The 14746-nt window shown below is 36.8% G+C and overlaps 1 protein-coding gene across 10 annotated transcripts in view; it reads right to left on the reverse strand.

Annotated features, from left to right (window-relative positions):
* Positions 1–541: 541 nt before the first annotated feature.
* RALYL (RALY RNA binding protein like) overlaps positions 542–14746 on the reverse strand; it is a 786001-nt gene continuing 771796 nt past the window's right edge. For all 10 annotated transcript variants that reach the window (XM_078153349.1, XM_078153347.1, XM_020995771.2 and 7 more), the window contains one exon: positions 542–1585. In XM_078153349.1, the coding sequence (XP_078009475.1) occupies positions 1563–1585 (23 nt within the window). In that variant the 3' untranslated portion in view covers positions 542–1562. The remainder of the gene's footprint in view (positions 1586–14746) is intronic.

The following is a 14746-nucleotide window of genomic DNA, read 5'->3' on the forward strand; positions in this document are numbered from 1 at the left end:
GGAAGAGGGAGTTACTTCAATCAGAGATTTGCTCATCATAGAATCCCTGGTTTTCTTCAGAATTTCACTCAATTACCACCCCTTTCAGAAAACCTAACCCGACCCTTACTTTGAGTATATTTTGTATTTAATTTTCAATGTACATGTTATTATCTACTCCTCCATCCCTCACAGAAGATATGCTCCCTGAAAGCAGAGATCATTCTGTTTTTTTGTTTTTGTTTCATCCCTAGCTCCTAGCATAGTGCCTGGCACATAGTAGGTACTGAATAAATTCTTGTGTATTATTGAATCAAGTATTCGAATTCGTGACTTTCTTTTTACATAGAGGGCTCATCTTTTTCAAAATACTTTCCAGTGTGAAGATAGAATTCCATTGACCTGGATAGCTGTTCTGACATTTAGGCAGTGGCACTATTCTCAGTTTTGTGTTGTTGCTCTGTAGAATGGCAGTGAAAACAAACAAACAAACAAACAAACAGAAGGAAACTGATATAAAAACTAACAACAGCCCAAAGAAAAGTAACACATCAAATTTGTTTGAAAAGAAACAATATTTATTAAGAAATTATATGTTGAATTCTCCTACAGTCTCTGTGAACATGGACTCTTCCATGTCCATAGCACAAGACAATAGCTATGGCATCTGGAGAACACTTGGGATGCTCAGTAATGGAAAGCTCCTATGATCAGAAGATGAATGAAGTGTTAAATCTCATTTAAAATTTTGGATTTGGGAGAAAGAAGTGTCATTTTACTTGAGAGGAAATAGGGAAATCATTTGCACTGGTATGGCCATTTCTTAGAGTGATTCTGTACCTCTGACTGAGGCATCACTCAGAAAGATTGTTAATAATTGGCTTGTCCCTGACTAGGGAAGCTGAGCATGCTCATTTTAAAGACATTAGGTGAAAATGATAGGTTTTGAATGATTCATATCGTATTTGAAAAATTTGCATTCTTCAGCATTTCTAACAGTGCATATAGAGAACAGAAATATAACTTTGCCTTGGTATTTTATGCCTATGAACTGAAGTTATAACTGGAAAGTCTATAAACCAAAATTAATGAGAACTAGCATACAATATGTCTAATCATAACATGATATTATTAGAATTAAGCTTTAAACAGATAATTGCGATATCACCTGACTTTAAATATGATACACAGTAAAACATGCTAATCATAAAAATAGCTTTTACAAATATACATTTGTATACAGTGTCTCCCTTACCTTTTATATATGTCCTTCACATTATCATACAGTACACTGGCCTTTAAGACATCAAAATGAAAAAAAAAGAAAGACCAATAATTTGCCAGGAAAAAAACAAAACAAAACACAGTTACAATCTAAACCATAAAAAACTGACAATTGTACAGCTCAGAACATATAAGAAATGGAGTTTCTAAGGTAGAACAATATTGTCCATTTTGTTTACTTGACTTTTCATACAAATCTGATCGAGGATGTTGCTATCCAGTAAGAAACCGCAGTTCACATTTCTGGGGGAGGGTGGTCACAGTTTCTCTTTTATCATACACAGGCATCACATATGACTTCAGATCACTTTATCTGTAGAAACTGAGAGAAGATATATATGTGTTTAATATAAAACCTATGACTTTGTCTTAGTAGCACATATTCATATAGATTTGGTTTTAAGACTAAGTAAGGGAAAGATTGAAGTATGATGACTAGTTCATTTCTCATTTTTAGGATCCTCTGATATTGTCATTCAAAGTTATACATTCTGTTGGCTTGAAGATATTTTTTGAAAAGGAAAATCTCTGTTATATTCACTCATCACTTGTCTGACAATAATTTTGTCCATACAGGAGAATAGAAATTAGCAAAGCAATCCTAAAATTCTTTATATTTGGTTTTCTTCTGGCAATTAATAAACCTGATTTTCTGATTTAAGTATTGGAAATTATGATGACCTCTCAATTAGAGGGATTACAGAATTTAGAGCTAGAAAGGACCTTAAAGATCATGCAATCCGATTTCCTTATTTGACTTCTAAGAGAAATAATGCTGGAAAGGTTAAGAAAATTGCTCAAGTTCACAAAATTAGTAAGAAGTAAAGCCAGGACTTACACCCAGGTCTTCTAGATTCCAGGCAAAAATTTAGAATGTATAGGAAAGGGATGGTTAATAAACATCTAGAAAAAAAAGGGAGATCTCAAAGAATCTGTATGGCTTCATCAAGAAGAGGCCATACTGTATGGAAATCTATCTTACCCTACAGGAAAATAATGGGAGGGCAGATGAGTGGGGCAATGAGAAACAAACACTTCTGAGGAGGACAGGGTCAGAAGAGAGAATAGAATAGATGGGGGGGTGGTATAGGAAGAAGGGAAATATAGTTAGTTTTTCACAAAATGACTACTATGGAAGTGTTTTGCATGACTATACATGTATAATCTGTATCGAGTTACTTGTCTTCTCAATGAGGGTGGGTGGGGAGGGAGGAATGGAGGAAGGGAGAAAATTTGGAAACCAAAGTTTTAAAAACAAATGTTAAAAATTGTTTTCAAATGCAACTGGGAAATAAGATATACAGACAATGGGGCCTAGAAATCTATCCTGCCCTACAGGAAAATAGAAGGGGAAGGTGATAAGAGAAGGGTGTGGGGGGGTGATAGAAGGGAGGGCAGATTAGAAGAGGGGGTATTCAGAATGCATGCCATCTTGGGATAGGGGGAGGGATGAGATGGGGAGAAAATTTGGAACTTAAAATCTTGTGGAAGTGAATGTTCAAAACTAAAAATTAATTAATTACAATGAAAAATAAAATAAAATAAAAGATTAGAAAATTTTAAAAAAGAGGCCATACCCAATTAATCTCATTTCCTTTTCTGATAGAGAAGATTAGAGGAATGCTGCAGACAAATTATAGTTTATTGAGATTTTCAGCAAAGTTTTTGGCAAAATCTCTCATCCCATCTTCATAGAAAATATGCAAGGCAGTAGGATAAGTAGGTAGATTTGGAACTGGTTGTATGTTCATACCTAAAGAGAATCTATTAGTGGTTTGGGGGTCCACTTACAAGGAAGTTTCTACTGGAATTTCCAGGTGTCTATCTTTTGCCATGTATAATTTAACTTTTTAAAATTAAGGACTTGAATAAGGGCATGGATATAATGCTTACTTAATTTTCAGATGAAGTAAGGGACAACTAAAATGAGGGATGACAGAGGCATGATCCCAAAAAGATTTCAACAAGCTAGATAGAACATTGGGATGAATATAATACGATGAAATTTATTAAGAGCAAATGTAAAGTTTCGCCTTTGGTTTAAAAACATCACCTTCATAATTTTAAGGTGGAGAAGACATGGAAAAGAACTTAAAAAGATTGGGGGTTTTGTTGAACTGCAAGCAAACTCAGTGGAAGTAAACAGTGTGACGTGGTGCACACAAAAAAGCTGTTGCAATCTTTAGCCTTCATTAAAAGAGGTGTAGTATCTAGGACTAGGGAGGTGATATAATCTTCTGGCTGGCACTGCTTTTAGTTCTGGGGACTCTTTTCTACAGAGGACATTGACAAGCTAGAACATATCCAGAGTAAACACCATAAAGATGTAACACCTTAGGATCTCTCCATACAAACTTTATTGGAATGACCTTAGGATATTTAGCCAGGAAAAGAGATGACTTAGGCTGAGGACATAACAGCTGTGTTCAATTATTTTCAGGGCTATCAGATGGAAGAGGAATTAAACTTCTTTTCTTGATTATATAAGGCAGAAGTAAGAGCAATGAGTGGGCATCTGAGAGTGGTAGATTTAGGCTTGATCTAAGAAACATTTCCTTAATGATTAGAGCTATCTAAAAAACAAATTGAGAATGACTTTGGGCTGTCCCTTCACTGGAATTGTTTAAATAAAGGATAGATGGATGACTGCATCTTGCAAACATTGTAAGAAGAGGTGATTCTTGTTCAGATCTGGGTTAGATTAGATGGTCACTGTGTTCTCTTGTAACTTAAAGAATCTGTGATTTTATGTCAGCTCCTTTCTCCTTTTGCTGCTTTAAGAGGAATGGTTGTTTTTGTTTAGTCGTGTCCAATTTTTCAAGACCCCATTTGGGGTCTTCTTGGCAAAGATTCTGGAGTGGTTTGCCATTTCCTTCTCCAGGTCATTATGCATATGAGGAAATGGAGGCAAACAGTGTTAAGTGACTTGACCATGGTCACAAAGCTAGTAAGTGTCTGAGGAAGGATTTGAACTCAGGTCTTCCTGACTCCAGGCCCAGCATTCTACCCACTTCACCACCTAACTACCACAAAGAGGGGTGGCCAAGGGAACAATTTCTCCCCTCAATGGGCTTTGCTGAGTGTGGTGCTGAACCTTTTGGAGCTGGAATAGGACAGAGTGTTTCTAACACTGTTCCAATACCTTGAGTCCGCACTAATTAGGTGATTAGAAAGAAGTGACCTGGGGCAGCTAGGTGGCGCAGTAGATAGAGCACAGGCCCTGAAGTCAGGAAGACCTGAGTTCAAATCTTGCCTCAGACCAAACACTTGACACTTACTAGCTGTGTGACCCTGGGCAAGTCACTTAATCCCAATTGCCTAAAAATTTTTTAAAAAATTAAAAAATAAAGTAATTAAATTAGAATATCAAAAAAAAAATGACCTGAAAGTAGGGAAAGACAAATACTGTGGATAGGCCACAGATGGATTTTAAACCATAGATGTGTATTTGTGCAAATGTAGTCATATATATGTAAATGTAAATGTGTCTATACATACATACATACATATAAAGAAACAGTATGTATACACACACGCACACAAATATCTATGTCAAATCTTATACCTGGGTTTAAAAAAAAAATCACCTTTATATGTACCTAATATAAGAAGGCATGCTTGCATAGCCATTTATCCGAAAAAGATTTGGAGTTTTAAAGGACCACAGTCTCACTAAGAGTTAACAGTATGATTATATTAAGAAGCTAATATATTTTTGGATTGCATAAAGAGAGACATAATTCCCAGGAATAGGGAGGTGAGAGTTCCTCTTTAGTTTTTTGGGGACAGACACAGGGGTGGGGGACCTGTGGCCTCAGGACCACATGTGGCCTTCTAAGTCCTTTTGTGTGGTCTTTTGACTAAGTCAAAGTTTTACAGAATGAATCCTTTTATTAAGGAGATGTGTTCTGTGAAGTTTGGATTCAGTCACAGGGCTGCACTTGAAGAAACTGGACAGCATCAGGAGAGGGCAACCAGGATGGTGAATAATATTGAGTCCATGTCATATAATTCTTATTTGAAGTAATTGGAAAAGAGAAGATTCTTGGTGGGGAAGGGACATGATTGTTTTAGTCAATTATCTTAAGGGCTGTCTTGTGGAAGAGAAATTAGGCTTATTTTATTTGTCTTTAGAAGGCAGGGTTAGCAGTAATAGATGGCTTTGCTATTTTCTACCCAAATCACCTTGAGCAAGTCTTTCTGGGAAGGAAGGAAGGAAACAAGCATTTATTAAGTACCTACTATGTGTCAGGGCACTGTGTTAAACACTTTGCTAATATAATCTCATTTGATGCTCACAATAACCTTAGGAGGTAGGTGCTATTATTATAATCATTTTACAATTCAGGGAATTAAGGCAGAGGTTAAATGACTTGCCCAGGGTCACACAGTGAGTGTCTGAGGTCACATTTGGACTCAGGTCTTTTTGACTCCAGGCCCGGTGGCTACCAAGCTGCTTCCAGGAACTTAGGCCCTCATCTGTAAAATGAAAGAGACCAAAAGGCCTCTCTGGTGTCCTTTACAGGTCCAAGTCTATGATCCTCTGAAGTTGCAAAGGGGCAAGTCAGGATTGATGTCAGGAAAAACTTCCTTACAAGTAGAAGTGTCTAAAAGTGGAAGGGGCTCTCTTAAAAGGTAATGGCTTCCCTTTCATTAAAGGTCTTCTAGTAGAGGCTGGCTGACCACTTTTTAGGTATGTTATAGTAGGGACTGGACTAAAGGGTCACTGAGGGCCCTTCTCATACTAAATTCCATGATTCTGTGTGTATCATTTTATATCTGCTGAGAAGAGTAATTTTTAAAGAAACATTTACTTTTCAGAGTTATAATTTAAATGTGTCACATTGAATATGTGAGTATGTATATGTATATAAAGGCTTAATTAATTAGTTGTTTTCAAATGGAGGCCTGAACTTGTAGAAAACAGTTGTATAAACAACTTAATGTGTTAAAAAGACAAGTATCTTAAAATATCTCCAGCATTAATATAAATTTGCTCAAAATGAAAAGATGAGATTCACATATGGGCGAACATCCAGTTTATTCCAGTTCTTAGCACTGTGCCTGACACACAGTAAGTGTTAATAAATGCCTGATGATTAGTCTCAAATCATCATTAGTTTTGGTGTTGGGTCACTGGTATTTAGTTTTCATGGACATGCTAATCAGGTACAATAATTTCTTCCTTTGTACATTCAATGCACATAGGAAGAGATTTCAGTTCATTATATAACAGGTCATTTCTACTTTTCTGCCTTTTAAAATATGTTTTCTCATTCAAAATAAAAAGTTTTCAAAATTTTTATGAGATCCGTATTTGGAGTTTGTTGAGCTTTCTATTTCCCTAGATAAAGCCTCGGCAGACCTAAATTAATTTAATGGATTCTGATTCCTCCCTGGATGCCTCTGAGGGGCTAGTGGTTGTTAAGTAACTATCCATCTTGTTAGGAAGAAAAAACACCCTGCAGTTTCTGTGTACACCCCATTACCTCCAGAGACATTTCTCACACCAGCTTTTCCTTCACCCTTCTTTTGCTAGCCAGTTACATATGTATATAAAAGGCAATAATTATTCAGAGAAGAAGAGAGACAGATTTCAAAATTAGTTATTGAAGCTCTGTTTTCTGTCCATAAAGCATCAAAGCATTTACTTGTCATTGATTGGCACTGAAAAAGCTTCACTGAAGTAGTGTTAGCAAGAAGGAATTACTGTTTTCCTGCATTTAGAAATAGCTACAAGACTGTGCTAAACTACCCCCCTCCCTGTGATGCTCCCAGCCAGGCTAATTCTTAGGAGGGAAGACTTGTTCTTTGCTATTTGTTTTGAAAACCCAAGAAGAAAGGTGAAAATCAATGATATTTCTCTTCAAGAATGACACTCAGGGATAATTGGTTTAATGTGAAATGAAGCTAATTGCATTCTATGGCTCCCTCTTGAGAGCTGGGTAATTTATCTGTGACTTTTGGGTAGCTGAGATGATGTTAAAACAAATCTTCTTGATCATGAATGCTGGCTTTTCATTCTGCCCCATTTATAAACCCACAACAAAAGTATTAGAGACTCAAACATGACAGCAAAATAGGACAACACTGCACCAAGCAATGTGCTTTCATCTAATAAAGATAAAAGGAAAATATTAAACCACAAAGACAAAACACACTCATTTTAAAATCTCAGATCTATAAAAGTATGAACTGCAATGTTACAATAACATAATATATGAAATAAATGTCTCTTATTTACAAAGTTGCAAAAATAATTTAGCATCATTAGGGATTCTTATGACTTTTTTACGACCAGAAATATTTCTGAAATTGTTTTCTAATTTAGATTTATGATTATTAAATGATTACAGAAGAGAGGAAACAAGGTGTAGGGAATGGAGGACAGACCTAGGAATCAAAAGAGCCAGGATTCAAGTCCTGTCTCTAATACATGCTAATTATGTGGTTGTAGGTAAGTCTTTAATCTCTCAATGTCTCAGCAACTCTACAAGACTTTAAGTTACAGATGAGTGATTGTTCTGCATTGATGGATAGAGTTTCTATGCTAGGACTTCTCTACAACCAATGAAATCAGAGGTCTAGACATCTTCTAAGACATCCCCCCCTCAATGATTAAAGAAGATTAGTTAACTATCAGAACCTACTCCTGAAATCTCTCCCTTTCCCTCTCTCCCTCTTTCTCTTTCTCTCTCTCTTTAATGTTTGACAAGTGCTATACAGACATTTTTCCCCCATTTGATCTTCACATCTCAATGAGGTAGGTACTACAGGTGTGATTATCATCATTTCACAAATGAGGCAACTGAGACACAGAGTGGATTAGTAATTTATGTACTGTCATATGGGTAGTAAGTGTCAGCAGTATAATTTGAACATGTGTCCCTAACTATAAATCCAGAATTCTATCTGCTGCACTGATGGTGGTTCTCTATGAGTATGAAATTAAATTGAAGTAATTATTCAGATAATTCAGGACATAAAACCTGCCAAGGAAAAAGCAGAGTCAACAGAACTTCACTGATCTGCTAGTCAGTTTATTTCAATCAAATGATACTTTCATTTGACTAAGCAGACATAATATATCTCACTTCAATTTAACCTCATTTAACCTTTCAAGAGAGTTTATACTGATTCCCAGGACCCATATTGAGCACTAAAGTGGAAAGTCTTTCCCTACATCAATCCAAAACTTTTTTAACTCAGCAACATTTCACTGTATCTGAATTTTGTTAGGAATCTGGTCATAGATTATCAGAACCAGAAAGTATGTTAGGTATTTCTTTTAATCCCTCATTTAACAAATTGAGGCCCACAGAACTGAAGGTGACAATGCTAGGCAGTCCCCGGGTGGAGACTAAAATAGTCTGTGTTTAAGAAGTAAAACACTACAATTTAATGAGATGACTTTGCAGGTATTAAATGTTAAAGCTATCACTTATCCATTGCTGAGTAATATGAGACCATTTGATGGTCTATTTAGGCATTTTTGATGTAATATTGAAACAACAACTTAGTAAATCAAGTAGAAAATTTTTTTTGCTTCTTTCATGGACTTGTAGTTGGAAGTTGTTTACCACATGTAATAAAGATTTGTAATAAAGATAATGAGAAAGATACCTAAAATTCTGTTCCTTATTAAGAGAAAATTAATGAAGTACTAATCTTTTTATTGCAGAAGGAATTCTCCTAGAAGAAAATTTCATTATGAATTATTATGATTCTTGCATGCATATTTACCTTTCATGAAATAATTCAATTTAATTCTGCAAGCATTTAATGAGTACTTAGCATGCACCAGGAACTGTGGTAGGTGTTAGGCATGCTAAGATAAAAACAAAACCAGTGCTTGCCTTCATGTTGCTGCAATCTATTGGCAGAAATGACATATAGTCAGATAAATAAATGTAAAATCTACATAAAGAAAATCTAAGGTAATTTAAATGATAAAATAGAGGAGAATGCTAAAAAAAATTAGGGGGCTAAATTGAGGAAGAGTTTCACCAAAATGTTTTTATATATAGTGACACTCTTCTTCAGCATAATTACTTTTGCTTAAATTATGTAACATGGTACCCCTTTCTAACTAGAACAATTTTATTGATTGTAAGGGAAAGAAAAATAAAATTATTTGTACTGCAAAATTAGTTGCAGTGGAAACAATGAAAAAGCACTTTCATAAAGTGAAGACATCTATTCAGAGTAATTGCCCAACTTCCTATCATCTATTTAACTTATGATAGATATGAGGACTTTAAGACAGAAAACTGGGAAACCATGATATTTAGAACTATTTGGTAACTATGAGATGACTGTATATTGCCTATTTGTGGTTTGGTTGACAGAAATATATATTCTTTCACACAAAAACTCCTTGCTTTGGAGCAGTAGTATTGATAAAGCCAGACTTCTCAAGGACAAGGCCAGATTTCTCACTGGGTCTGAGAAGCAGTCTTAGAGCTATTAAAAACTTCAGAATCTGTACTGTCACCTGCTGCTTGTTAGAGCTGATTAGAGGAAGAAAATCTGCTCCTTGGAGAAACTTGTAGGAAAAACTTGGCTGCTTGGAAAAACTGAATGGAAAAAAGGCTTTGATGATTGGAAGAAAAAGCATTGCTCTTGGATAAACTACAACAGAAGGCATTGCCCTATGCTATTTACAAAAGGAGCAACCATCCAGAACATATCCAGGAAGCATATCTAGAAAAACTCAGCAGTTCCTAGACTAAGGGTTCTGTTTTGCTCGAAGGGCTTAACATTAACATGCCAACCCAGAAGAGAATTTGGTCTGAGTATAGAAAGAAAGCAAAGGGGCCCAGAAGAGGAGAGACCAAATTCATCAAGGACTTGTACAGTACCTAAGGGAGACAAGAGACATCAAGTCCTTTAGTCTACAGAGGTGAGTTGCCTTGGGCAATGTGTTCCCTACTCATGTGCTTCTTTGCTATGGTTTTGAAAGTTTATACTCAATCTCTTCCTAGGACACTATGTGCATTGGAAGATCTTATCCCTGGATTATGACTGAAATATTCTTTTAAAATTAGTTTTGCTTGGCTTTCTATTTATTAAATGTTTCTGATTAAGAGTTAATGATGTCATATTGGCTAATTTGGAAGAGCACACTGGTGAAGATCTCAAATGAGATAATGCATGTAAAGAGCTTTGTAAACCCAAAAGGGTTATATAGATCATTATTTTTCTGTTCTTCATGATCTTCAAACTCACCACATTATTCACAGATAGCCAAGGTGAAGATACACCATGGGATTGGATTCCTCATTTTAAATTGAATTGTAATGTGATTTTGATTAAGACAATTTATAGAAGGAAAAATGGTTTATAATTGAATTATATTTGGTAGCAAAAATTAATGTGAATACTGGGAGGGGGAAGAGGGACAGGAAAAGTAAGAGAGGGAGAGGAAGAGGGAGAGGAGAGAGAGGGAGAGGAAGAGAGAGAGGGAGAGAGAAAGTCTGATTTTACAGGATGCTCTATGTAAACTTCTTCAAAGATATGTAATTTCTTTGCTATGGTGCCTTCTTCTACTAATACCCAATCTTTGTATGACTTATTACACAGTTTTTGAATATTGATGTGACCAAAAAATTCCTCTACCTGTGAAACTGTTCTGCTGATCCCCTAAGCTGGTCTTCAAAAAAGAGACATCTAGTCCATCTCTATGCCTATACTTAAATGTTTCCTGGTATGCTTGGCTGGTCTGGCTATTGAGAACTCATGGTTATCTCTACAACAAAGGGAAGTATCAGAAGAACTTTAGAGAAGGGTTGTATGATGGGGATGGGATCTGAACCTTTGAAAGGAAAAGACCATATCTTTGGGATCTGGACCCCAAAAAGGAAAAACCCTGGACTTTCCCACCTGACCAGATCTCTGGCATTCACCTGAGGCTATAATGCTATCAACTGGCCTTTCTTTGTGGCTATGCCCCAATCTCCCAATTCTGTTCTGTTACCTCCCAACTGCCTCTGGCCACTTCCCACCCTTAATCCTATCCAGACTCCATTCTCCCTTGCTCATGTGGTCCAGGTCCCTGGCTTTCTGTTCACCCCAGCTTACTAGCCACTCCCATGCAGATTCTCCTTAGACCCCTCCTCCAGTCACCCTAAACTATTTGGCCACACTCCTAGATCTCTTCCACAGTCTTTCTGTATATAAGGTCCATCTTGTCTCTATTAAGATGCTCAGATTATTAAAATCTAGCTACTGCTTAGATTCTTAAGATCTGGCTGCCTTGTATTAGTGATACAAATGCAAATACAAATCTAAATTCCTTAAGTCGGCCTAGTATGATTGAAGTTCTAATAAACCTTGTCTTTGGCTGAAAGAAGGCTTGGGTCAAATTCATTCAGGCAGTACCCTCGTGTTGTGATTTTTGGGGTTCCAGCATCCCTAAACCTCTAAACCTCAACATCTTATACAAGATTTCAAGAAATATATACACAATAGAATATACTAAACACTTGGTCATTTTTTCTTGAGTATTTTAGTAAAGCATTGTATTTTTTATACAAGTTGTCTCAATGTAAATTTCCTTTTTAGATGTTTACATAGGCATTAAAAACACAAATGTCAGGAGGAGTAGTGTTGAGGTTCAGGGGTGCTGGGACTCCAAAATATCGAGAGCAAGAGACACAGGTCTTGCCCAAACGAATTTGACCCAAGTCTTCTTTCAGCCAAAGACAAAGTTTATTAAAGATCCACCATATTGGCCAGACTCTTAAGAAATCCAAACATTTATGGTGCTTGTAATAACAAGCAGGCTTGAGCAAGTCTCAGCCCTTGGGTAGATTTTAAGAATCTGAACATCTTAATGGAGACAAAATGGACCTTGTATACAGAAAGACTGTGGGAGGGATCTAGGAGTGGCCAAGTAGTTTAGGGTAACTGCAGGAGGGGTCTGGGAGAAGAGGTCTAGGGAGGATCTAGGTCTTGATGGGAGTGACTGAGAGGTAGAATGAGGTCTAGATAGGATCAAGGGTAGGGAGTAGCAGGGGGCCTTGGAGAGGTAGTAGATAATGGAGAGCTAGGCTAGATTAAGGGTAACAGAGAATTGGTAAATTAGGTGTAAATGATGAGGAAAGGCCAGTTGATAGGATTATAGTCTCAGGTGACTTCTAGAGACTTTCTTCACCAAGTGGGAGAGTTCAAGGAGAATCCAAGGTGGAGTTTTCCAGGGCCCATAGACAAATAAGACCCAAATTCTTTTTGGGGTGAGGGACAAAGGTCTAGGCTTGGGCCCATACCCCATTAGTAGGACAGTGAAGAACTCACTCCACATTCTGAGATAGAGACTTAAAGTGTTACTTGCTAGGGTGTCAAATGGGGTTAAGACCAAATTTTAATGTGCTGCAGTGGAAAGAGTGCTGGATTTGGAATTAAAGGACATAGGTTCAAATCCTGACTACATCACTTACTACTGGTGATCTCGGGCAAGTCCCTTCACATCTCAACATTTCAGGTTCCTTATCTGTAAAATGAAGGGATTGTACTAAATGATCTCTATGAACCTCCCTAGCTGGAAATCTAGGACACAATTTACAAACAACTTGAGCTACATTTAGGATTATGAGTATATTTTCTTGTACACTACTGTGTGTGGCAATTGAGTTATTAGCCTAACTCCCAAAACTTATTTCATGTGCAGTGTACCTGAGTACGTAGTAAAGTGTTCATAGTACTATAGGATTAAAGGAACAGTTGCGTAAAATGTTAGAGAAAAGCTCGCATTCAGGGTTGGCCATCTTGGACATTTTATCACAGGATATAGGATCACAAAGAGGCTTCTGGGGCTGGGATGAGAAGGAACTAGGACAATGACATCTGCAATAGGGATGTAGAAAGAATTCAGTTAAACATTGATTGCCTTCTATTTACCAAGTCCAGTCAAGAAGCATTTATTAAGTGCCTACTATGTGCCAGGGATATAAAGAAATGAAAAAAACTGCCTCTAGAGTTTACATTCTAATGGGGGAGACATGTAAACAACTAGGTAGATACAAGTTATCTATAGACTCAGCCAGGAATGTCAGAGGGAAGGTGGGGAGTCAGGTAGAGTTCTCCTGAGGAAGGTGGGATTGGAGCTGTGTTCTGAAGGAAGTCAGAGAAACCAAAAATGGAGGTAAGGGAGTAGAACGCTCCAGGCACAAAGGCATGTACACTGTGGTGCAGTAGGGAGATGAGAGACGCAGTGCTGTGTCTCAGAAACTGCAAGTAGGTCAGGGTTGTTGGAATATACATTGGATGGAGGGGAATAATGTGCAAGAAGGCTGGAAAGGTGGGAAAGTGCTAGGCTGTGAATAGGATCCTACATGTGATTCCACAAGTAATAAGGAACAATTGGAGCTCATTGAGCTTTTCTCTAATGCTTAGGTAATTGTTCCTTTATATATATATATATATATATATATATATATATATATATATATATATATATATATATATATATATATATATATATGTATACACATGTATGTATGTAAGTGTATATATATGTGTGTGTATGTATGTATGTATGTGTATATGTATATGTATATGTGTGTATATATGTATTTACCTTTAGGTAACTTCCTGTAGTATAATCAGCACTTTACTATATATTCAAGATTGACCTGGTGACCTAATGCTTTAGAAAAATCACCTGGGAAGCTGAATGGGAGATATATTGGAGTGGAGAGAGACTTTGATGTGAGAAAACTGGTTAGAAGGCTATTGCAACAGACCAGAGGTGAGGCTATAAGGTGATAAAGGCCTGAACTAGGGTTGCAGCTGGAGGCAGGCAGGCATTTTGCTAGGTAATGAGGATACAAGGACAAAAAGGAAATAGAAACCTACCCTTAGAAAGATTTTATTCTAGACGGAGAGAGAAGGCTGTTAGATAGAGAATTTACCTTCCTCTTGCCCTTAAATACAATTCACTCCTAAGCTCCTGCTTTGGACAACAATAGGTGCCTGCCTAAGCACCACTTGGTTATTTTTTTGGGACCTCCAGATTCCCAGTGAATGTAAATAGTAACTGTTTCTCTTTTGGCCAGCAACCCTGAGGGTCTTCCCCTCTCAATTTGATTTTTTTTTTTTAATTAAAGGTGCCATCCTTGACTCACTTCTTAAAGAGGCCTGTTCACTGAATGAGTGTTGCCTCATTCAAAGTGAGAACCTGACAAGACTTTAGCTTAAAAGGAAAGAAAAGGAAAGAGAAATTCTAAGCCATGTTAATGGGGAGGCAGGGTTTCTATGTAGCTATTGCCCCAGGAATGGGTAGCCATTCAAATATAAGGGATAGTATATACTTATCAATATACATACATGTATGCATGTGTGTATGTGTTTATATCTAATATATATATTTATATTTATATATGTTAATGTAATGCAATATATTATTAATATATCTATGTAATAGAACACAAGCTCTTTGAGGGTAGGCACTGTTGAATTTCTATCTTTATAGTTCCAGTTTCTA

Source organism: Phascolarctos cinereus, unplaced genomic scaffold (genome assembly GCF_003287225.1).
Source record: "Phascolarctos cinereus isolate Bilbo 61053 unplaced genomic scaffold, phaCin_HiC Scaffold_4;HRSCAF=312, whole genome shotgun sequence".
NCBI lineage: Eukaryota > Metazoa > Chordata > Mammalia > Diprotodontia > Phascolarctidae > Phascolarctos > Phascolarctos cinereus.